The sequence below is a fragment of the Nyctibius grandis genome, chromosome 5, assembly GCF_013368605.1.
Source record: "Nyctibius grandis isolate bNycGra1 chromosome 5, bNycGra1.pri, whole genome shotgun sequence".
Lineage (NCBI taxonomy): Eukaryota > Metazoa > Chordata > Aves > Nyctibiiformes > Nyctibiidae > Nyctibius > Nyctibius grandis.
In genome coordinates, this window is record NC_090662.1 from 17479262 (window position 1) to 17504635 (window position 25374).

The window sequence follows — 25374 nt, forward strand, 5'->3', positions numbered from 1 at the left end:
TGTTCAAGATATGGGGATCCCTGCTTTCTGTGCACATGGTCAATAAGCTGAATGAAACTTTTAAAAATATTTTTGTCATGAGAAAGTAGATGGTGTCTTCACCATTCCACCTGGGTTAGAAGATGGAAGTTAGTCTTTTGTATGTTCCATGCAATAAATTTTTAAATCAGTGGCAAATCTCTACACTTGCAGAGCTTTGTCATAACATGCATGGTCCTGGAAGGAGGAAGAGGTGGGAACTACAAAGTGCTCTCTTGCTGTTTAATCCATGTCTTAGCTTACTTTGGTATGACTGCTGGTATCTCAATTGCTTAGCATTGTATCTTGCAAGCCTTGGAGAAGTCTCAGAAAGTTTTTGGGAAAGCAAAAGACAGCAGGACTTCAGAAGATCAACACGTAACGCCATCTCCCTGTAGCCACTGTAACCACTTTTAAATATATGTACCTACGCAAATGTAGCTCGTAGTCTCCTTCATCTAACGGTGATCCCATGCTTCTCTGAGGTGAGGTACACTTAGTCAGTCTAAACCTGTTTGCAGCTTGGCCATCTCAGAGTATGGGGGTGTTTCCTAAACATAACTTGTATTTGTCTTTGCCAAAATGTATTTATAAGTTATAAAAACATCAGTGAAATGTGTTTTGCTGACAGAAGTTTCACTGATACTGTGCAGGGTAAAAATGCTTTTTATGTTTGCAAATCCATTGGGTTAGAGTAAGTGTGGGTGTCCATTATGGAAGCCTTAGAGCTACTACAAACAGTGTGTTTGTTTGTTGTTCCCTCAGATCCGTATTCCTCTGCACAGATTAGTTCCTGCTGCTAGAATAACAATGAAGATAGAACAGACTAGCAAATAAAGAACGCAGTCACTGTCCTAATTCAAAAAAGCACCTAGGTCTTGAATACTGTGTTCTGAAAGAGCTGTGCCATGCAAATGGAGGTATGAGTTACCTGTACGTGTTTGCAGAAGACAAACCTGTAAGATATGCTGCAAATATCAAGTGAAATATTTTCATGTGGTGTAGAGATGTACAATAGCGTAGTTGATCAACAGCCAAAAAACAATCCATAAATCAGTGAAAAAAAATCAAATATGTCACAAGGACATCATGGAAATAGCGCAAGCCCAGCAGAACACCCTGAACCCTGAGATTCTCTTTGCCTCCTCACAGGTGGAAATGCGTGGGTGTCGCACTGAGGAAAGGCAAGGTGAATGCTCATCTGTGTGCTGTCGTTAAATCAAACTTCATTTTCACACTCAGCCCGTGTAAGATTGTGTAGATATTTGCAGTGTGACCACCTCACTTCTTTGATCTTAATCTCTTCAGCACCTGTGATCTGTTATTTATCATCAAGGCCACAGAGAAGCTCAGAGGTAAATTTAGGAATGCAAAATAACACTGTCCCAAAATTTATCATCTTAGCAATGAAAAGATGAGCTAGCCATTCCTATTATTATTCTGACTACTCAAAACTCTATAAACACGTTCCCATTTTTACTGGGGACTTGCCTGGTTCTGGAAGGAGGTCAAGGACAGGGCATGTGCACTTAGCTACCCTACCACCTTTTGCCAATCTTTAAAGAATCAAAGGTGTGACCGTCCCACTCTGCCTTTCTCTGAGACATTTGCCCATTTCTGGAAAATGACCATTGTCCTTGTATTCTTGGTCTTTTTGTCTCCTTTCATTCATGTGTCCGTCTCTCTTACTGCACTTCTTGAGACTTTGTAAGCTGTAGAAGACATAATGTGAACTTGTTCTGCTTAAGCAGTATTTTTCACCTCAGCTACTATATGAAAATGGTAATTTTTGTGTTGAGCTTAGGTTAACCCTGAGGCTCATATCCTAGGGAAATGATACCTGTTCACGAGAGCTTTCTCAGGTTCCTTCCCGAACTGATTTTCTTCAGAATTTGATTAAAATAATACAGGCAGTGCCAGCTGTGCTGGGCACACAAGGGCTTTGTTGTTCATCTTTGAATTAGTCACCCTCACGTGGTTAATGTTCCTAAGGTCATTGTACAAATACACACCACTTAGATGAAGGTACCAGTATTTAGTACTCTTACACAGCAATTTTATAAGATAGCTAATAGGCAGAAATATATATTTTCTTTATGAATTTAGCAAAAGTATATCATTGTCCTGAAAAACTCTGCTAACCTAGTAGCTGAGGCTGGTTTTATTGTATTTAATAGCCTTAGGATACATATAGTAAGTATATTAGCTATTGTACTTTATTTTGTTGAGTTAACTCATTGACAATCTGATTTATCTGCAAGCTGGACATCAGTATTCTTCATACTGTCACTGTGTCATAGAACTGGTATTTTTAAAAATATGACTCATGTTTCTAATGTCAAGGTGACTGAGCTACTGGTCATTCTGACAACTTAGAATTGCAATAATAAATATAGTAAAGTGTTTCTGCTATTAATTTCAGAAAATTGTGAGTATGTAAAGAGATAAACATGTTCAAGAATACTTTTGCCAGCTCTTACAAAATGTGATTAAAATTCTGATAGACAGTTTATGTTGTAGAACTGTAAAAATGACCTCGACATAGTCTTGAAATATGTTAAGTAGATAATATAAGGATTTATTGCTTGGTAATAATTTTCCATTTGCTGGCATGTCGCTCCTATCAATCAAAACTTGTAATTTAATTTAAAATCATAAGGTATAGGAAGGAATATGTCAGTTCCGTGTGGTAAGCATCTTTAATGTGAATGAGGAAAAACTCCTCTCATCAATTTGAACACGAAGATCTGAAAAGTGACTTACCTGAACTATGATGTCTGTGAGCGTAACGCAGACCCTGTAACCATTGTTAACATTTCCACTTGCTTTGTCTTTGAATCAAACTCTGCATTCCTGAGGGAACAAAGTGTTATTCATACAGTAACCTATTAACACTTCACATCTCTGCTTATACTACTAAGACTTTGCTGTTTAACAAAAATTGAAACAATGCTTAGGGAATTATTTTGTAAAATCTTCAAAAGTGATGGTATTATACTTTATATAGTCTGTAGGTTTTAGTCACACAAGGATGATTTTAATCAAGTTCAAACAAGGCTTGTATCTGATCTGCCCAGAAGCTGGGAGTATAGTATCTATGTGTAGGGTCTCTTCAGAAGAGAAGTTTTAAAAGCAAAGTATTCTATGGAGACTGCCATTACTCTCAAAATAAAGGTACATGTGAGTCAATAGTTTCTGTTATTTATTGTCTGTGTTGCTCAGTTCTAGGCATAAATCAGGAAGCTGTTGTGGTGGGGGCTATATAAATTCAGAAACAGAGATCATCAAAGACAAGAGACAACTGATAGCTATGTGCGAGTAGATCAGGACACTTTTCATGTGGTGTCATCATTCCAGCACACTCTGCTGTCAAGGTGCTTATAGTAGTAGTAGTGTAGCTATGATGATCTAAGGACTTAAACAAAGCAAGGTTTGTAGAGAGTAGTTTCCTTTATAGGACTATGATGGGTAGGAAAAATGGATGAGCCATCGGGGTCCTGTTTGGGTCTGAAGCAGAAGTAGCAAACACCAAGAAGCTGAAAACAGTTGCTCTGAGTTTATATAAATTGTGTTTCTTGGTTGAGGCATGTGAGTCTTTGGAAAAAAGGGTTTAAGGAAATTTGGAAGAGAGCGAATGTATTTATATGTGGCTGACATATCAAGAAGGATAAGGATTCAGTACTGGTCTGGAACTTACCTAGGAAGGAGTCACTGAAGAACAGTCTCAGTGTGGACTAGATGGAGCAGGAGCCTTATTTGAAGATGAGGAAGGGTTGATCATACTTGAGTGCAACTGTGATTTAGATCTGTTGGAATAGCTGCGTGGTAAGTTACAGAACTGCAGATAGTATATGAATACTGTGATTGTCAGTGGTAGCTTTTCCTTATGAACATCACTGAGTGGGTACACGTGTTACCTAACAGACTGCCAGTAGTCCTCAGCAAATAAACTTCCGTCGCTTGGTCTCCTGTAATAGCAGGAAAGTGCTCTTGAAGTCTGAGTGGGTTTTTCTCATTCTTTGTTAAATATTGTATTTTCTGTGTCCCAGATATGACAGCTTGGAGTGATATCTTGCAGTTACCATGTATTTTGACTACTTAAAGCATCCCCTATATTCTTGGCCAGTGATATTTAATCAGAATTTAATGGTTAGCTTTTGGAAGGAACACAGGAATCATCAGAAGTATAACGAAGTGCTTGATTTCGTGCCTGAGGTACAGTGAAGCACGTGCAAACAGCACAAGACCTCAGACATGAGCATCGGGCAGTTTTAAACAAGGTCGTAGTACCTAACTGAAATGAGTTTGTGTATAAAAATGAAGTAAGCCATTTAGCAAAAAAAACCCTAAGCTCTTTAATTGTGTAGCCGGCTGAAAGCTAAATGCATCGATGTCCTCATGTGTCAACAGAGCTGATAAATCTACTGCAATATTTGTCCAAAAGTCCTTTTATTTTTGTTGAATTAAATATCTTGGCTGTTTTTTTTGTTTGGATTCATCAGTTGCCTGTGTCCCTTGTTAAGTACAGTTGGGTAGGCACGCTCTGACCAGTGACACTCACTCAGCTCTCTTGGCCATTTTCTTTCAGCTGGGGCTGGCGGAAGAGGCATTCTCTGGTTGTAGATAGGAGAACACAAGCACAGAAGCAAGGAAAGCTTGATTGCAGTCTGTTGTTTTTCTATAAGGAGCTGGAAAGCAACTATACCACATGCTAAGGGAGGTAGAGGATTGCATGTATAACCAATCTTGAGAGCAAAGAGTAAACCTGAGGGCATACCAGGTAGGATGAAAGATCCACCTGGCCTAGGATCTTTTCTCCAGTGTGGCAAACAGCAACCTGGAAAGAGTAGAAAGCAGAACAATCACAGTGACATTCCTTTCCAGCCTGCGGTGATTTGCAGCTTATGTTCTCTTTGGGTGGCATGTGCTAATCCTCAGTAGATATTGCAAGACCCTCCTGTCCCTACCTCGAGGCTTTCCTGCCTGAGATGTTTTTTTTATTGTTCCTGCAGTTCTATGAGGAAAACCTTGTTCAGCAATATGAACACTTGTATCATGCAGGGCAGGAGCAGTCGGTTCAACAAGCTCACAACAGTGGAATTTATTCTGCAGAGAAGACAGGGCATGAGCAAAATGTCTTGCATGTTGCGAGTGTATCAGATTTTCACGTATAGCTACTTCTTTACATACATGGGCTGATTGTGCAGCATATGCTCAGTGAAGACTGATGACTCCAGAATAAGTAGAAAGAGTCCATCCCCAAGAAACATCCATATTTGTGGACATTTTGATACTCTGAGAGGCTGTTCATGCTACCCATGTAGCAGAATATTGTGAAATCAGGTGTTACGTTCCAGAAAAGAACTGCACAGTCTGTAATATGTTATCAAGCTCAGTTTGTATTTCTGTAGCTGGATGATAGTAACCTCTTAATATAGTTTTATAATTGGATAACAGAATATGGAAGGCAAAGTTTAAAGTTTCTTAAAATGTGGCAAAAGTGAGAATTAATGAAATGTTTTGAAATGAACAATTCAGAAATTGAGGTTCATCTTGAAAAAGACAAAATGATGTGGCAAAAAGAGAAACAGCACTTGCAGAGCAAGGGCACTGGGCAAAGGTCTTTTACTGCCAAGCCACTCAACAAAAAGTGGCAAGGTACAATTTGCAGCTCAAATTAGAGAGACTCATGAGAATTGTAGAAAAGTCATTGCTTACAAGGTCATTTTACAAATTTAAAGCACAAAATATAATGACAAACCAAATGTAAGTACGGAGCATTCTAAGCAGTGGGGAAAAAGCAGGGGAAGAAGCAATTGTGAACTTTTCCTTGGCATCTGGAGGGTCACTTGAGCAGGTCAGAGATTTTATTCAGTCTTTTTAGAGACTGCACTAGAGGCTAGTAAGCTACACTGTTAAGAAGAAGAAAACCAGTATTTTTGGTGTCAAGAAAAATGTGCCTAGTTAGGCAATTAATAATTCATATATATAAAATTCTCAGTGAAAGAGGAAGGAATTGCGACCTTTGGGATCAGCCTGTAACCTCAGGAACAGTTAATCAGGCAGGCTGCTCCAGAGCAGAGCATCCTGAAAGCTGGTGATGCTCAGGCTGGCAAGAAATTGCTAGCAAGGGACCTTGAAGTTAGTGCTGTCAGGCTTTCTAGATGTCAGATATTCCCATTTGGTCAGATGAAGAGGACATAAGAGCATGGAAGCCTTGACTGAATTGGCAGAATCGGAGCTGGGAATTGCAGGTTTGCGGATATCTAGTCTCTTAATGGTCCATCAGCCTGTCAGTAAACATGGTGTGACAATGAGGCAGGAACCCCAAAATCCCATTCCATGGCAGTTTTCAACAAACTGAGGGGCCAAGCTACTGAGACTTCTGTTTTGTAGACTTCATGCCACTGAGCTGCAAAGGAGCTGGGCATCTTTGGACTTCTGTAGCCTCACATTCCCGGTTGTTGTTATTCTGCTACATAAGCTGAAGCATCTGATGTCTAGACACTTGCCTTCTTGTTGGGTTGCCTAGGAGCCCAGCTGGTAAGCAGGGAGGGAACTAGGCACGTTGTAAAACCTTTCTACTGTAATGCTGCCTGGTTTCATCAAAATCAAGTCATCTCTCGGCTGTCAGGTTCTGACTGAGAACCATTCTGCCTGGGAATTTTCAGCTGGCTCTTCACAGAGGAACCTGTTTCCAAGACATTCATAACCATAGCACGGATGTAAATATTTCATGATAAAGTACAGGAAACATATCTCCTATTTATAATTGGATGCAAATTTCCTTCTTGACTTAGACATCCTGGAGTATTCTTGTATAGACCTTTCAAGGCCATAACTGATCTGTGGTGTAGATTTGAAGAAGTATCAGTATTTTTATAGATTTATACTCTGACATATATTTGGGTATATCTGGGTAGGGCTGATAAGAAGGTACATTTGAGGAGAGGAAGGAGATCTGTAGTAGATAGTTACATGTCAATAAGTATTATATTGATCATTTATTTTTCTGGTATATTGTATGTGCTAATTTATTTACATCACTTGGGAGCATGTGTGTAAGAATATGTGCTCAATTTCAAATTGTTTAAATATTTTTGTTTAACAAATAGTAATGGGCCTAGTGTGAAGAACACCATAAGCCCGAAACTACTATATATTTTATTTCCATTTTTTTTGAGAGAGAAATTTAGAGTAAACAGCCTCAGCACATTGGTTTTTTGGTTGTTTTTAAATTGCTGCTTTAAAAAAAATCTTCCTTTCTTATTTTATGTTGCATCTTCAGTGATCATTAATCTTTATTAACCGATACAGATTTCTTTATTGTGTTATCAAACAGTTGTAATGTGTATATGTTGGAATTTTGGAGGAAAAAAACATCAATCTTCATCTTGGAAAATGTGGTGACTATCTACCTCATCAAAGTCAACATAAGAATTTTATATCAGTGATAAAACGGAGCACAGAAGAATCCAAATGGTCTGAACAGCAACCGCCTACCCTAAGTCTGCTAGGAGTGAGATTTGAAAGGGCTTTAAGTCTTGTATATTGAATTTCTGGGTTTCCTCTGACATAAATTAGTCTTGTCTGTAAAACCTAAAGTCACAGCCTGATTGTGTGAACTCACTATATAGCTAACGGCAGAAAATCCTAACCCAGAGGTAAAAGTTTTAAAATATTTGTTATTTAACTTTTCAACCTGAAAGATAAGCTTCAGAAAAGCTGTGGAAAACAACCAGGCTGTGGAAAATAATAATTTTAAAGTATTTAAACTATTATGAGTAACTATAACCTCTGACATTTGTCATGACATGAAATCCAGCGGCCTTTATTATGTTGAATGCCAACTGGAAGACACGGTCGTGCATACCCAATAAAGCCTGAGGAACAGCTGAATTAACAGCCATGTAGGCAGCCACTGGAATCAATAATCACATTTCTTGAGTTTTTTCTGGACTGCTGGATGGGGAGGGAGGAATAAATAAGGTACCTTCTGCTTCTCAATTGACTGGTTACTGATACCCAACGCCATGTGAGGTTATGTGGAATTATCCACAGAGCAAGCCCAGTAGGACAGAAAACGCCCAGTTCGGTTCTGTCATTCATTTCATGCATTGATTTTTGCGAGGACATTGAGGGAAATGATGAGGCATCCAGTCCCCATCCTGTCCTCTGCTGGCAACACTATAAAGATGACACTCATCGCTACATCTAATTGTCATTCCTCTGCATTCCTGTGTCCTGCTGATGCTTTGGCTGGTGTTGGGTATTTGACTATATTTCTGCTTGAAGTAAAACCTAAAAAGAATAAATCTAGAGAAACCTTGAATCCTGAAATTTCCTGAAGGTAATTGTTGCCTAAAGACCACTTTAATGTGTTAAATTTTGCACATGGTGTTCAAATTGAATATAATTTGCATGTAGTTGACTTAAAAATCCACTGCTGCACTTGATAGCGTGTAGTATTTGGAAATGGCTTCTTTCTATGCTGGGCTGCCATGCTGGATGTGCTGGCACCCTGGGTCTTTATAGAAATTCGTGTTGTTAAAAGGTACTTCGATATACAACTTCATTTCAGTGGAAGGTGTTCTACAATTTGAAAATCATATATCAGCATCCTGTTTGATATCATAGGTTTCTTTTCACTAGAAGATGCTATGATTTTTTATTTATTTTCAATATTATTATTATATACCTAAACACACTTGTGATTTTAAAACTATTTTTTATTCACCTGCAGTCTTCTGTTCCTGTCAACTGTTTTGGTTGCTGCTCATTGCTGTTCTAATATTGATTAACAAAATGTAACTAAGTCTCACTAATGTAATATTGGAATTGTCCTTTCCGCTCATAATTGATAATTGCAGAGTTATCATTTTTTGGTTATCTTTGCAAGAGAATAAATATTTAGATGATTGACTTCTACCTGAAAATTTTGTTTCATCTCCCTTGTAAAGATGTTTTCTGCAGTTTACATCTCTATTTAAAGAGCTGATTTAATGCAGCTTTCCTAATACAAAAAAAAAAAAAAAAGCTGTTCAAACCTGAATTTGACCTGTCAGTTAAGCAACAGGAAGGTGTACTTAAAATAGATTTATTTTCCAAAAAGTAGACAACTTTTGCAGGAAATTCTGCAGTAATATGATAGTTTAGAAAGCACACAGTAACAAAGAACACAAATTTCTCAGATTTGGGAGATGTAGGAAAATGCAAATGAACACATTGTTTTTAACACTTTACAAGCCCTCTTTTTTGCCAACTACCATGTGAATTGACCTTATTATAACTCTTTTACAAACATCATAGTAAGAAAAGTTTGAATGACCAGATTTTAAGCATGCACTTTCAGACTTTTTAAATCCGTATAATCTGCTTTACTGATTTAGTTTCTTGGGACTTTGTTGTACAGTTACTTTTACTTTTTCTCATAATGGTATAATAGTTTAAGCAGATTATTTCTTCATTCGCTAAGTCATTGTTATGACAAAGATACACACTCAGAAAGGATTATTTCCTTGGTTTTGTTGTTACAGGGATATATGTTAAAACTATTTGGTCACCTTAATTATACATTTCCAGATGTTACATTTCAAAGTTTAATTTTAATTTCAAATTTCCAGACTTACTCCATGTTTTACAGTTTTTCATTCTCCTATTTTTAACTCCTAAAGTTATCCCTTAGGCTATATTAGGGGCTTTAACTGATGAGAATGTATAGAATCATAGAATCATTTTGGTTGGAAAGGACCTTTAAGATCACCATTAACCCAGCACTGCCAAGTCCACCACTAAACCATGTCCCTAAGCACCACATCTACACGTCTTTTAAATACCTCCGGGGATGGTGACTCCACCACTTCCCTGGGCAGCCTGTTCCAAGGCTTGATAACCCTTTTGGTGAAGAAATTTTTCCTGATATCCAATCTAAACCTCCCCTGGTACAACTTGCGGCCATTTCCTCTCGTCTTATCACTTGTTACCTGGGAGAAGAGGCCAACCAACACCCACCTCGCTACAACTTCCTTTCAGGTACTTGTAGGGGGCGATAAGGTCTCCCCTCAGCCTCCTTTTGTCCAGGCTAAACAACCCCAGTTTCCTCAGCCCCTCCTTATAAAACTTGTGCTCTAGACCCTTCACCAGCTTCGTTGCCCTTCTTTGGACTCTCTGAATCTGAGATGGCTTCCAGGGAAGATAAACACCTGGGCAGTTTAACCACAGTAGCAATGGTCTTGAGCATTTCCAGGATCTGGGGAATCTTGTGCCAGCAGCTTTCAGATAACTTGCACCGCACAAGGGATTTTGGAATACCTTCGTAGCTCACATGCCCAAATCCCACTCAATGTGTTCTCAGGGGCAGGTTTCAGACTGACACCCAAGTGAAGTATCTGTAGGGTACTTGGCGTCTAGGCTCCCAGTAGTCAGTGGGGTTGTGGTTAGTGCAACCAGTGGAGTCTGGAGAACAGTTTTAATGTCTAGTGACTTGAATAGCTTGCAAGATTGCATTGAGGAAACTTGGCCTAAACATAAGCATCTCTTGCTCTTTGAGACTCCCAAGTAAGTCAGAGACATCTGTACGGAGCTGGCAAGTGTGATGCACAGGAATGATCTGCAAGAGCACTGCACACTCTGCAGTGACAGGTGAAGGGCCAGTGGGATATTTTTGGGCACCAGATGCCTGTGTGTGAATTGGCTTCATTGACATACTGACTCCGTCCATCGAATATAATGGGAACTCGGGTGCTGAGTTCCCACATGGAACACATGGTATCATGATCTCAGACTGATTCCCACATCCGTATGTGCCCAAATGCTAGTTTGGTTATTAGGTATGATGTATGATTCTTTCTTTTTAACTGCAATCTGTCTTTATTTTAATTAAAATTCATTCCATGAGTGAATTCTCCTACAGTCTGATCAGGTGTCACTGGGAGATTTGCAACTGGGCCACCAAAATGTGGTATGGAAGAAGGCGAAAGCAATCTGTATTAGTTTTGGGGTAGTTTTTATTATCTTGTCTACAACACTGACAATTTGACTATGTGCGTCCCAAGACTGCTTAGGAGATGCTGTTGTTTTTGACATGTACAAATGAATAAAATGCTACTTAAATGTTTATTTCTTTCTCTTTCAGTTATTGTAATGGATGTATGTTAGATCCAGACTGTGGTCTCTGCTACAAATTGAATAAGTCAAGTGTTGTTGAGTCCTCATGCATTCCTGTTGATAGAGATTCTACAATGAAAGCAGCGTGGGGCAGGTATGTCACTTTTCAAGATTTTCTGGTCTTATGATCTACTGACAGTGTATTTTATGCTATTGCTTTACATAAAATGTTACTCTTAGGATGTTCTGGAAGAAAAAAATAACTTAGCATTGTCAAAAATGGGTGATTACATTCTAACAGCTGTTCTAAATAAGTCTTGACCCTAATGTGTGCAGTCGGTTCGGTGTAGTCTGTCACTTAGAAAGTATGGCAAAAGTACACTAGCAATTAGGAAAATTACTTTTCCCTGATGTCTTCATTCATTTGAGGGGCATATTCCCTAGGTATACACTTAAAGCCCTCTGAATTAATTTTCTTTTTAAATGCTTTAATTAAACAACACTTTTAATATTGGCCTACTAAAGAAACTGAGTTGCTCAGCTTAATAATCTAAAATGGTAAAAATCTGAAAAGTTCACATTATCAAAAGCATGGTTTGTGGCCACAGATTTCTGTGTTCCTGTGCTTAAAAGCAACATCATGCCATACGTTGCACTTGGGGTGTAAAAATGTGTGCATTCATAGAACAGTCCCAATGCAACTGCAAAATACCTCACACCTCTTTTTCTTAGGCAGCACAAAGATTCCCTGTGAAGTTACACCAATCTTCAAGTTTTCTTAAGTATTGACTGTTCTTAAGGAATGGCTTTATGAGTTGAAACAACATCCTGGAAGGGCTTTATCAATACTTTAATAACGATTAGGGCTTGGATTAGAGTTTAGCATGGTTCAGTGCCACAAAGTAATTATGTAATTACTGCTGATAAAATGTGTAATTACTGCTGATAAAACCTCCTCACCATAATTCATCTCTGCCACCCACACACCATAAACATACTTGGGAAATATGCAAAGGTTCAGGTGGTCGTTTGGACTTTTTTTTTATTAACTTTCACGTGTATTTCTCAGAAGTTAAAACCAGGTGTCTTAGTTGGCAGTGAGTCGTATTGGACAGAGCTTGGAAGGTATGAAAATATCTACTAATTATAAAATCATTAATTTAAAATTACTCTAAAATTACCCTCCTTTTGATTTCAGTACTATTAGAATGTTTTGCTTAGTAGTTCATTCCAGATGCAGAAGAGCATCGCTTATATTCTTTGTAATCCAAATTTAAAAGCACTGTGATGATTTTGGGACTATTACGGTTTATTAATAAATAACTGTGAAAACTACAAAATCTCATCCCTCTTGCTTGTTCTGTGACTATCTTCAATGGCACGTTATACAACATACCTTGCATATTATCTAATATCCTGATGTGCTCACCAGTGCTTGGACTCTCATATTTGTAAGGTAACAAGATCTTTGTAAGATCCCCAAGATCTCTCTTTGAATTCCAAGTTAACATTCATTTCATATATGGTGTAGTTTTAAGTAGCATGTCTGTAGTTAGCAAAATCATACTAGCATGCAGGAAGACATAAATGGAAACATAAACGTGTTACAAATAGTTGGTAGATAAAATCAGACTATTTGTTGGGCAGTGTTATTGTATAACATGTAGTAAATGTGGGCATCAGTAATCCTTTTATATTCATGATTGACTCTCACATAGCACTCCTTGTTGTACAGCCTATTGGAGCAAATTAGATAGGAAAGAAGAAATGTTTCCTTGCCATATTGCAAAATACAATATTTCCGTATTGTACAACAGTTGCATAGCATAAGGACCCTGTTCAAAATGTTTCAAGAGAAAACAAAACAATTCTAAATTTGTTATATTGGTAGTCACTAGAGTGAAAGTCCTGCCTAAAGAAGGAAAACCAATTAAATATTCACATTTCTTTTTGCAAAGATTGTATGTTCACCCCCATTTCTGTTGTTTATTTCATTAATTTATAATCTTGCCTCCACCTGGTCTGTGTAATCAAGCAGTGTTCTAAAAGTTGGTCCTTCAAGCTGTGAAATGTCAGGTGGCACCTTCTGTGCCTTCCAAGCCCTGGGGAACAGGCAAGTGTTTCTCCTCATCCTCCTCCTCTTCCTCACAGATACATGTATTTCTGCATCCTGGTCCAGAGGGAATCCCCATAGATTTTGGCTTCCAAGGTTTCACATTCACATAACCCACCAACTCTCCTTCCTCAAACCCTGAGTCTGCTTTACAGCAAAGTCGGTCCCACAAAGCAGTAGGATTTCCTCTCCAAGTGAGAAGATTGCTGCAGTGAGAACAGCGTAGTTACATCCCCAGTTGTGTCTCAGAGCAGCAGGATTTGTCTGTATCTTTCTGGCAGTATAGGGGGAACAAGTGCCTAAGGCAAGCTGACAGCACTGGTGAAGAAATTACGTCCGTGCTGATGCTTGAAATTGCATCTCTTCGTGTCACAAAGTTACTTCGTCACAAGCTAGATGCACGTATATTTTAAAAATACATGGCATTTTTATGATCAGAAACTGGTTTAATAATTTGAAAGATGTTTTTGTGATCTATAGACAGCTGATAACCATAATTATCACATGAAGCCTCTTTGTAACTCCTGTGTATTCTGATGGCTTCATGCCATACAGTATTGGCTGAGTGGGTTTAAATGGCTTAAAACCTCCAGAGCTACGCTGGCCTCATATGGCCAATTTATTTTGCCATCAGTTTTGCTCAGGAGAGAAAGAAGACCAGAGCTATTTGTTCGGGATTCGTTTACCTCAGTTTGCCTGAGTGTTGGCAAAAGCAGCAGCTCTGACTACCTTGCCTGATGCAGGAGGTTCAGAGAAACGGCTTCTGCCAGGCTCGGATTGACGGTGCCACGCAGAGCATTTCACTGCCACTGCGATCACATTTTGTTTATGATTTTCCTGCTGGAAAGCTGGGAGCTGCAGCCATGGAGAGGTGCCTACGGTCACATCACACGGTGTGCGCACAGCCACAGAGCCCTGCAGCCCTCTTATCCCTAACTGTCCTGACATTCACTCAGGGGCTCATCTGTTCCTGATGTGTAACCTACCAGCAAGGTGAGAGGCACTTAGAGGCACCACAGAGAAGGCTTTATAGTATTTTTTTAAAGCTCTCTGCAGCCGTGCACGCTGACATAGGAAACCTTCCTGTTTATATATTTATAGCTTTGCACTGTTCTTCAGAGTTGGTCCCAAGGTACTTCGATAACATTGACGTAAGACGCAATGTTTTCACTGTTATCATAAAATACTATAATGTATTTTTATTTACAAGAAGTTTCCCCCAGTGCCGGCCCGGTGTACTAGACACCACCTTTATGTTTATTTTTAATTATGTTTATTCAGTTACAGTATGTTCTACGTTGAGAAGTTCTGGGAAGGGTAGGGAAGAGAGCCGAGATTTCAGTCTCCTGTAGCTGCCAGCAAGGCTGTTTATGTTGCTGCGGTTGTCATGGAAACCTAGGGAGACAATTAGAGCATCCAAATGTTTTTCAAGAAGAATATAGCATTTTGGTTCTTCTGAGTATAGTGGACGCAGTGGCCAGCAGTGGCCCTGGGGGAGGGAGACTGCATAAGAATAAATCTGACCAAGTCCAAGTCAGGCCTTGAAGCAGCACAGGTAATGTGCAATGGGTACACTTGTAAGATCATACATGTAAGACAAAGAATAGAGATTTATTTTTTATTATTTAATCAGTTACATAAGCCTGACTCTGGTATTGGAATAACGCAGAGAGGAGCGTCTTGCCCAGGGCACCAGCCCAGTCAGGTGCTTTGCTGCCCTTGGTATTACTGAGCCAGTTAACAAAACAACTGTTGACGTGCAAACCTTGCTGCCTCCAGCTCTGCCCAGGGACATATAAAGGATGGTTTCAAGACAGTGAGCAAGAATATTCTTAAATTATTCACTTTGTAATAAAAGAAGAGGAGCTGTGTCTTCTCTCTAAGGGTGGTCTGAGGGTTCTGCGTTGGGAATCTGTTCTCCAAGATTTAGGGAAGTTTTGCATTTAGCAGTAGCACAGAAAGGCTTGCAGTTCTGTTCTCTTCGTGAATATCGAATTATAAAATGCCCATGAAGTTGATAAAAAGCATTATCTCGCTTTTACAGGTGGGGATGCAATGGAAAGGTTCCAGTATGAAGCTCAGGTGGCACAACAGAGGTCATGGGCTGAGTCCATCTCTCAGCCAGGACTCAATGTGGAGGTGATTGCGTTCAGTTCTGTGCTTTCAGAGCACAAACCGTCATCTAGTTTTTCCCTACAATTGCAATTACTCCCACAGTACTCTCGGAAAACTTGAAACTTCTGTCTGCGTAATTGCAATAACCCTAAAGGCCAGACAAGAATGCTCTAGAAGTAACTTTAAATTGCATTAATATTCTTAAAGTTGAAAGAATAACTGTGCAAGGAAAGGAGCTACTAATAGTGCCTTCACATGACGTTAACCTTGACAGGAGTATGTTGTCAAGACCACAGCAGGCCCACAACTGTGAGCTAAAAGGCTCTCATGAGTGACTCCGAGCAATCTCCCTTTGGAGAGAAAGATGTTGACTTTATACAGTAAACAATTATGAAGAAATAATAACATCATCTGCAGATCAGAGACAAGCCTAGAAGCCATCCTGTCCACAAAATTAGCTGGCAGGTTTCCACAGTCCCCAAAGGAGGACGATTGGGAACAGAAATCTATAAAGGGAGAGGAGCTGAGTGATTTGCTTTCTTCAGCCGTTTTTATTAACTTCATTAGAGGAACATCTCCCTGCCACGGGAGTTTAATGCTTCATGGAGAATCCTGCTTTCGTCAATATAAAGAAGCAGTCTCCTCTCTAAGGGCATTCAGTGCAAAGGCAAGTGCAAGAAGATCTCTGAGTTTGGGAAGTTCTTAATTTTCCTCTGGCCAGTGCTCTCCTGAGCTCCTTCTTTCCGTGTAAAGTTAATGGCATGTTTACAGATACTCGGTAATGCTGTTATGTGTCACTCTGTGCCTGTTGCTCATATCTGTCGGTATGCTGAGGAGTTTAATGGTATCTGGGGAACCTGTTCTGGAGAAAAGCGGGTTTCAATTATGCAGGCGATGTGAGGAAGCAGGTCAGGCAGGCAGTCAAACCCTGGTTCCCAGCTTCAGGAGAGTTTCCACCACAGGAATGTGCCTAATGACCTTGTCATGACAGCCTGGACGCTAACTAGATTCCAGTGGTTAAAAAAAAAAATGATGGGAGTTTGTTAGCTGGATTCTCGGACAACAGCCTGGTTTGTGTCCAACGGGGGACATGCCAGTGTCTGTCACAGTCTCGGGAGTGTTCTGGGGAGCTTTACATTCATGCAGCACTGCCTGTTGTCTAATGCATAGCAGATGAGACTGTTAAAATGATTAGAATACTTTTTCTTTGTAGCAACGTTAGATTTTTCTAGAAATGTCAGGTTCCTTTTGCTGCTTGTAAATACAGACAGACATAAATAACTTCATTACACTTGTTTTGCTAGTCACTTTCTTATACAGATGTTTTTGCAGTGTGACAAGTACATTTGTAATAGTTGCTGTGACTGCTTTACTAATGCCAAAAAAATGTATGTGCGTATTCACACATTTAAAGACCGAGAATCTATTTCAGTACGTCGTGGGGAACGGGTGTACAGACCTTCCCTGTTACCAGGAAAGGCTAGCACCAGAGCAGCCTTCCAGGAATGAAGTACTCCTCTGTCTGCGAGTAGACATTGCTTGTTTTGTCGTGCAGGAGGTATTCGTAGAAGATTTTATTGCTGAAATGATGATTTAGAATCTTTCTACAAGGGCCTGCATTGAAAAGTGCTGCTTAATTCAGCAGCAATTAGAGGAGGAACTAGTATTTCTCTTACTAGGTCTTCAGATCAATAGATGAAGATTATACATAGGATTATGATTCTCACATTTGCAAGGTGGAAAGGTAGTACAGGGAATAAATGATTCAGGAAAGTAGCAGGATCTACAGAATATTTGCATCTGCATGTGTTTCAGCAGCACTCAAAAGAGCTGCGATTATAACCAGTAGTCTTCGAGAAATTTCTTTCTGGACAATATGCTAAATTTTTACTAAATTGAAATATTCATCACTTCAGCAGGAACCGGAACACAGAATCCCCCCTCTCCCCTCCAGGATCATTTAGGAAGGAAAACCAAAATATATGCAGTTTGAAATAGAATTAAATTCTGATTATCTTCCCCATTGCCAATAAGTATGGAAACCTGGAGTAGGGGGGTGGCAATGAGCAGTGCTACGTGTCCTGTCTGATTAGGAGTACGTACTTCAGCATAATGATATCTAATACACGTTAGTAAGGTGTCTGAAAACAGAAATGAAAAAAAGATCTGAAACTGATTACAGTCCTTGTCAGCCTAAAATCTAAGGCATGAGGTCTTTTCTGGGAGGAGGATATTAGACAGTGTAATCGTGGTCTAATGGTTGCACATACTGGTGTGATTCTGGAGAACTGGGGAGGTAGAGGAGGAACTTAAGAAATCTTTTATGCATATTTTAATACTGTCTCTGCTAACTAGTAAAAGCAAATAGGAAGAATAGAAGGGTAAGGTGATGCAGAATATTGTGTCCTTACAGATGAAGCCTGTGCTCTTGGTGATGCCAGAGCAGGTAACAAAATAAGTGCAATTTTAATGTTCTGATTCTTTCAGCCACTCTTCCCACTCAAATCTTTCAGGTGTCAGGTTTTTAAGTTCTTTTAAAAGGAAATTATTTCATGGTGGGCCTGATAACCATGGTAGGATATCTTTAAGCATTTAAAAATATGGTAAAATCTATATATGTACTTAAATAATTTAAATTGAGGATGGAATTTTGTTGTAACATTAACAGAAGATACAGTCTTTTCATATTAATTTTCAAGGGGAAGAAACCCCATTTTGTATTATTTTATTTTGGACAGAATCTAATGCCTGACCTTTGTATACTGTATGTGCATTTTAGGGCTAAAATAATGAGCAGACCAACATGATAATCTAAACTGAAACTATTTACCTTCCTTTAGGATAATTACTCAGGAATGACTGTTAATATCTCTAACTCATTATATCTGCTCAACCAATGACAAATTCTGGATGCTTGAAAGGAAGGACAAAATATACTCCTAGTCAGTCCTGTTATGAAGTGAATATATTCTGACTCTGGAAATGTTTAGTTTATATGCTGAAGACAGAATTTACTTGTTGGAGATCCCCAGCACAAGCCAGGATTTTAAAGCAGATCTGGTTAATTTGAAACACCATTTGTGTTGTTCTCTACCAGCTCGTTTGTGTTGCACTTTGCTGCTGAACACTGCTTCGAGATCTTACTCTGAGTTACTGCTTAAAAGGCATTCTGGTAGGGAATGGTGAAGAGACAGATGCTGACAGCTATTTGGGTTAGTTGTTGAAACAACTACTTCAGGTGCTGTAGCACTGAGGTAACTGGAGTAGAAAAGCAAAAAAGTGGCCCTTGAGCTAAAAAGTTCTGGAATGGAATGGAATGGAATAGAATAAGAATGCTGGTTTGTGTCAAGAAAAATTGTGTTACAGTTATTTAAATGGAAATTTAAGAGTTTGTGCTCTTCACCACTTAAAAGCGGTCCAAGGAAGAATATGCTGTGGTGTTTAAAATTTGGATTTATGTCCTGGTGAAGGAGCAAGCTCTCTGCTCATTTTGGTCACTCTGTGGTCAGGTGAGATGGGACTGGAATAAATCTTGTTTGCCGTTTTAAAAGCGTGTTTGCTGTTAGTTGATAAAGGAGATAGATAGGAAAGTGAAGAAAAAAAAATGCCAACATGTATGAGAGAATTTGCAGTCTCTTGTCAGTGTGCTTAGATTACGTGGATAATTCCTGCAGCTTTCCTCTCCCTCTTATGAAATGTACACTGGAGAAGAGAGGCTTTTATTGCCCCTAGCAGCCTGCTGCTAATTAGCTTCCTCAGCTGCTCATCTTTTTAGGGACAGATGGAAAGATGTCCGTGCCTCACGGGGGGTTCTCCTGGGTGGTGTTGCAGCAGGCGCAGAGCATGTCCCCGGCGCTCTCCTTGGCCAAGGGAGTCGGACCAGGGGCAGCGGAGGACGCTTCGCCAGAGAGCATGAGTGCTCAGGGAGCGGCTGCTGGGAGAGAGCAGGGGATTTCCCTCTGCCTTGGAGCCAAAGCAAAAGGACCCGACTCATATTAAGGAGCGCATGGATTTTTTTTCTGAGAGGGGAATATATCCGATAGTTGTTTTTCACATGTGTTCAGTTATTGACTCTGAAGGGCAGATTTAAATAAAAATCCTCAGTGAAAATTGTCTCAGTAGATTCCTTTAGGTTTTTACACTCTGAAATGAATTTACTAAATTGACACTTTCTCTGTTTTGCATGTGGAAAATATTTTTGAAAGATGCATGTGCTTGGGGATTTTTATTGATAAAGAACATTCAGCAGGGTTGGACCCAGTCCTCTGTACCGCAGCTTGTACCTTCAATAGCATCCCTAATCCAAATCTTACCCACCTTTGTTCTATAATAAGTAACTCTTCAATAATCACATCATCTGATATAGTAAAATTGTGATCTCTTCCCTTCTTAAAAGAATGAGTTTTCAGAGTATTTTTCTTTCTTTTTGAGGGAAAATAAATTAACACATTTCTGCGTTAGGACTGTTGAATAATTCGATTTGTTTGATGAGTTTAATTCATAGAAATTATTGTATGTGCTGTCTGCATATGTGGTTCATTTCCTTGAGAACAGAGGCAGTAACATCAATCCTTCACTGGCACAAGATGAACTGGAATTATTGATTCATTAAATCAATAATTAAAGCCGTGACCTTATTTTAACTCAGCTTGTCGGTCAGTACAAGCTAGGAAGTGGGCAGTCTGTTAGGTGGCAGGTCGTGCTTCTGAACAGCAGCACTTTGGGCATTTCTTCTTGCTTGTAGGATGTATAGATTTTCTTTTTTCCTGTAGCTTTCCACAGCTGTCACATTAGCTTTGCATAGATGATAATGAGAGATGAGTTTGAGGCTCTTCATGATTATTTAGTTCTTCAGACCTGTGATTCTGATGATGTATGTTCCCATTTAGCATATTTTCTTGGCAAAATAACTGTTGTTAAAAAGCACTTATTTATGTAAAGTTCTTTTTAGTTGTCAGAGGCCATGGAAAATAGATGATTACTTTGATTTCTGCAAGTTCTTCTATTGCCAGATCCCAAGTTTTATGTTACAATGAAGATTTTGGTACCCGATGTTTATAAATGTCATAAACTAGAGATAGTGTAACCACTTATCATGTCTGTATTTTATAAAATTCCTTAGGTATTGCACCTGCATGCACAAATCGAGTGTGACACTCTACATTAAGTGCTCAGTCTCACAAATCAGGCGTGAAATAATTATCTTGTTATAAGTTGTCTTAGAGTATTATTTAAATCTCCTTGGGGCTCCATTTTCAGTTACGACAGTAATGATTTCCAGTGAATCTTAGGGCTGACAGTGGAAGCGTCATTCTTTGGATAGCTCTGTCGGTTGATTTAATTCAGAGCCTCCCCAGCACAGCATATGTGGGCAGGCATGCGGTGCTTCATTCCCTTTCCTAAGCACCAGTTTCTCTGAGCTTTTTAGGACAGAGCTATTGCCATCTACTGGAATCAGGGAAAAGCTCCTTTTTAACAAGACTCATCATCTGTTTAAAACAAGGAACACAAGATCTCAAATTTTTTAGTTCTGGATAGATTTCAGTTGTAATGGCAGAAAGACAGTTGCTGGCAATAGTTAAAATGGAATATTTGTGTCTAAATTGCTGTCACAGAAATTGAATGTAACAGTTCAGTACTTCAGATGGAAGTAGGTTGGCCAAAAGGTTATTGTTAGTACTATTAAAATATAAACTTTATATGTATGTCAATAACTAGAAATTAAATAGAGCAGGGAAGTGCTAAAAAAGGTATGCTAATGCATGTAATATTGATCTATATTTTAAACTCCTTGTCCTTACTGGTTTTTGTCTCAGGTTCAACAAAAAAAAAGCAAATTCAGAGAATTATTTTTACCCACCCACGCACTTTCCTTTTGATTTCAGTGGAAATTTCAGAAGGATAAATATTTGTTCTCTTTTCACTCCCCATTGAAATATGTGGTTGATTTTAAGGTTTTAAACAGCTCTGTGGAAAATCCTTTCTGCACGGTGATGGTTTGGCAGAGTCTGTAAGGCGCAGGGGCTGCTGCGTGGTATCAGCAATAAATGAACTATCTGTAAAATCTCAGCAGCGTGCCTGCAGCCGCAGAGCCTGAGCCGGGCTGCCTGCTGGGCACTCTGCTCGCAGGGCAGGCAGCCTTTTGGGGCCTTCGGCACTGGAATGTGGCAAGTAAGTTATTTGGATGATAAATTGAACTGGTAACGCTCACCATTCAGTGCCACATCTGGTAACTTGTTATAATTGTGTCAGCGTGTCCCATCTGTGTTTTGAGTTTGGGGTTTGGGTGGGATTTGCTTTGTTTTTCTAAATGGAACTATAAAATCTCACCATTCTCTACTAACTTCATATACCAGGTTTCAACATGAAAGTATATTTTTTACAATACCTTTGTACATCTAAAACTTTGGGGTAATTAAAAGCAACACATTTTTTTCTATTTCCGTATTGTTTTCTGGAGTGCTTGGAAGCATTCAGAAAAACAAGATTGTAGCACTGAAAGAGAACCTATTTCATTTGGAGGTTGAACTTCCAGTGAATGTTTCTGCTCAATTACCATCATACTGAGTTACAACAACTTTACTTGCTTTGTCTTTGGTCTTTTTTGACCATGGGCTTAGAATTACTTTTGGCAATTGTAACTCAAGTGATGCTTTTGAGATGCTCGTGGTGTTCCTTTGATAAGACTACTGACACATGGTGAACAGCACAAGGTTCTTGTAAGAGCAAGTAGGAATAAGAAGTCTGGATAGAATTTGTTTTACTCAACTTCAGATGTCTAAAATTTTGACCTTGAGCTGTCCTGTAGTTCCTTGGCTGATGGAGTAAATGATGCTGTTCCTTGTTGTTCCTTATTTGCAGCTGGCCTTTGGCTGTGTTTTATCAAATAGACTTTGTTACACCATGCCAGCAATTCTTGCATGCTGTTCTGTTAATAGTAGTTTAATTAATATTAAAATATTGATACTTGTTATTCCTTTGCCCTACGCTCGGCCCTTTCCACCAGTATTCATTAAGGCGATCTGTCTCCATATACCGTTGGAAAGAGGTGTCTCCTGGGAGGATTGGTACTTCTACAGAGAATAGGCAGATGGTTGATATTTCTGTTGTAACCGTGAGAACTTTAGAAATGCTAATTATTGAGTAAATTAAATGTAAAATCAGGTGAAAAAACAAATGAGATTACACATTAGGTAGAGATTTATTTTATAGTAAACTTACATGAAATTCTAAAATGCTGCCTTTGACATCACAAACTTCAGACCAATTTGTTTCAGTAATTTAATTATTAAGTATTCATGCTGCAAGGAGATACAATCAGAAAGACTAAATGCTTTTAGATCTGGATACAGAAGCTAGAAATTCTCCAATTTGCTTATTCCAGTTCTGTCAGTAATTTGGTTGGAGCCTGGTGCTCCGTCCATAAGCTCTCAGACATGTCTGAGCAGGGATGACCCAGACCTTCCACACAAAAACGCCGGGAGCACCAGAACAGCTCCAGTCCAGGGAAGGACCAGGAGTGCTGAGCTACAGAGAGGGGTTTGCACACAACCGAAATATTTAATGTGCTGGTCTGTCACAGGTGCTAAATGCCAGTCAGTCTTTTACAAAAAATACTTGAGAGTCCTGCCTTTATGAGCGTTTTTGTCCTGAAAGAGGTTGAACAGAATGAAGCCTGCCTGTGAGTTACAGAGAGTGACCAAATCTGTCTGGTTTTCAGTGGAAAGCATCGTGCAGCACACAGGAGCTCCCCAGGGTGACTGGTAGCTGCCGTCCAGTTAACGCTCATACCTGAGATCCCCCAAAGGTTTGTCTGTCAGAAGAAATGGCCAAATCGTTAATGAGCACTCCTTCCTTTCAGAGAGATAAAGGACACCAGCAATGACTGGACGAAGGCACGGGTGTGTGTGCGTGCTCATTGCTGAAGCTGGTTGTTCTAAAAGTGAACTATTTCTGTATAACCATGGAAAAGCCACTAAACAAACTTTAAAGCACGTTCTGGGGTCACAGGGAGTCCATGAGTCTTCCTCAACCCTCGTGGCTGCCGGGAAGGAAAAAATAGCTCATTCTGTTTCCAGAATGCGTCTGCGCTACCTTTTTGCTGGTTGTCACATGGAGATAGGTTTATGCAATCAAATATTCCCAGATGTCATTTCTTGCGAGGGCTTGCCGTGTGCCTGCGCCTATGCTGCGGCACGAGGTGTTTCTTTTCAGTTCGTCCTTGATTGCTTGCAGTCGCCAAGGCAGTGGTAGCAATAATTGTCTTGTCCCACCGACTGCTGTGCGTGCAAGTCACGTCATGCAGCCACAGCCCCATCATCCACATCACATCTCCATCCAGACCTGCACACGAATACGTGATGCTTTAGGTGTTAGAGCAGTGGGTCTTGCCCTCTACCACATCGTGGTGTTTTTTCCACTCCGTCTGGTAGAATGCAGTGTTTTTCTTATATTTCTTTGTACTACTGTAGTACTAAAATATCATGACAATGGCTTCAAAATGTTGGGCAGTGTCCTGGTTGGACTAAACCAGGCCAATTTTCCTTTCAGTGATTTTTACTTTCAGCTAAGTTTCTTCTAAGTAACTGCACTTTCTGAAACTAACTGCACGTTTTGCAGACAGTGTCTGCTTCCAGGACTGATAACGCTCAAAGTTTGTAGTTATCACCGAGGCACCGGTAGGGATGTTATGCAGAAAGGCTCTTGCTGTACTTATTCTCAGAGAAACCAAGGTCACTGCTGAATTCCTCACTGCTTATGAGTGAAGAGCAGCAGGGGGGTCGCAGCTGCAGGGGGGAGCAGACAGGGCAGGTTGACCCAAAATTGACCAACGAGGGTATTCCATCCCATACACGTCATTCTCAGTATAAAACAGGGGGGATCACAAGGGTCTCGCACTTCTTCTCACCCTTCTCGCCCCCTTCTGCTATGACCGGTGTCCGAAGAGGACTCTGTCCGTTTTCGTGCTGCCCCCCATCCCTGAATCCAGTTCCCATCTGTTGCTGGGACCAGCCTGGGCCTTCCCGGAGCCTGCCCTGCAGTGCCGGTGGTCACATGACCGACATCGGGGGAGCTCGATCTTGGTTTTGTATATATTTGTACATATTTAATTATTTCAATTGTTATTATTATATTATTTTTCATTATTATAGTTCATTAAAACTGTTTTAACTTTCCAACCCAGAAGTCTTGTCAGCCCTTGGATGACAAGGTTGAATGTTTATGGGTGAAGATCAGGGGGAAGGTCGGCAGGGCGGACATTACGGTGGGAGTCTGTTATAGACCACCCAATCAGGATGAGCAGGTGGATGAGGCGTTTTACAAGCGGCTGTCAGAAGCCACCCGGTCGCCAGCCCTTGTACTTGTGGGCGACTTCAACTTGCCAGATGTCTGCTGGAAATACAACATGGCAGAGAGGAAGCAATGTAGGAGGTTCCTCGAATGTGTGGAGGACAACTTCCTCATGCAAGTGGTAAATGAGCCCACTAGAGGAGGGGCCCTGCTTGACCTGTTGTTTGTGAACAGAGAAGGACTAGTGGGAGATGTGAGGGTCGGCGGCCATCTTGGGAATAGCGACCACGAAATGTCAGAGTTTTCAATAGTGGGGGAAGTAAGGAGGGGCAAGAGCAGAACTTCTGCCTTAGATTTCCACAGGACAGACTTTAGCCTGTTTAAGAGGCTGGTGGACCGAGTCCCTTGGGAGTCGGTCCTGAAGGACAAAGGAGTCCAGGAAGGCTGGACATGCTTCAAAAGGGAATTGCTAAATATTCAGGAGCAGGCTGTCCCGGTGTGTAGGAAGACAAGGCGTCGGGGAAAAAGACCAGCCTGGTTAAACAGAGAACTTAGGCTAGAACTTAAGGAAAAAAAGAGAGCCTATTTGCTCCGGAAGAAGGGTCAGGTAACTTGGGAGGTCTATAGGGACGTGGCCAGGTCGTGTAGGGAGAAGATTAGAAGGGCCAAAGCTCAATTAGAGCTTGATTTGGCTGCTACAGTCAAAGACAACAAAAAAAGCTTTTACAAAT

At 40.1% G+C, this 25374-nt stretch overlaps 1 protein-coding gene across 1 annotated transcript in view; it reads left to right on the plus strand.

The window, feature by feature from the left end:
• SLC2A13 (solute carrier family 2 member 13) overlaps positions 1-25374 on the plus strand; it is a 174141-nt gene that overhangs the window by 132213 nt on the left and 16554 nt on the right. Inside the window, exon 7 of the mRNA XM_068401084.1 lies at positions 11153-11278. Coding sequence (XP_068257185.1) covers positions 11153-11278 — 126 coding nt within the window. The remainder of the gene's footprint in view (positions 1-11152; positions 11279-25374) is intronic.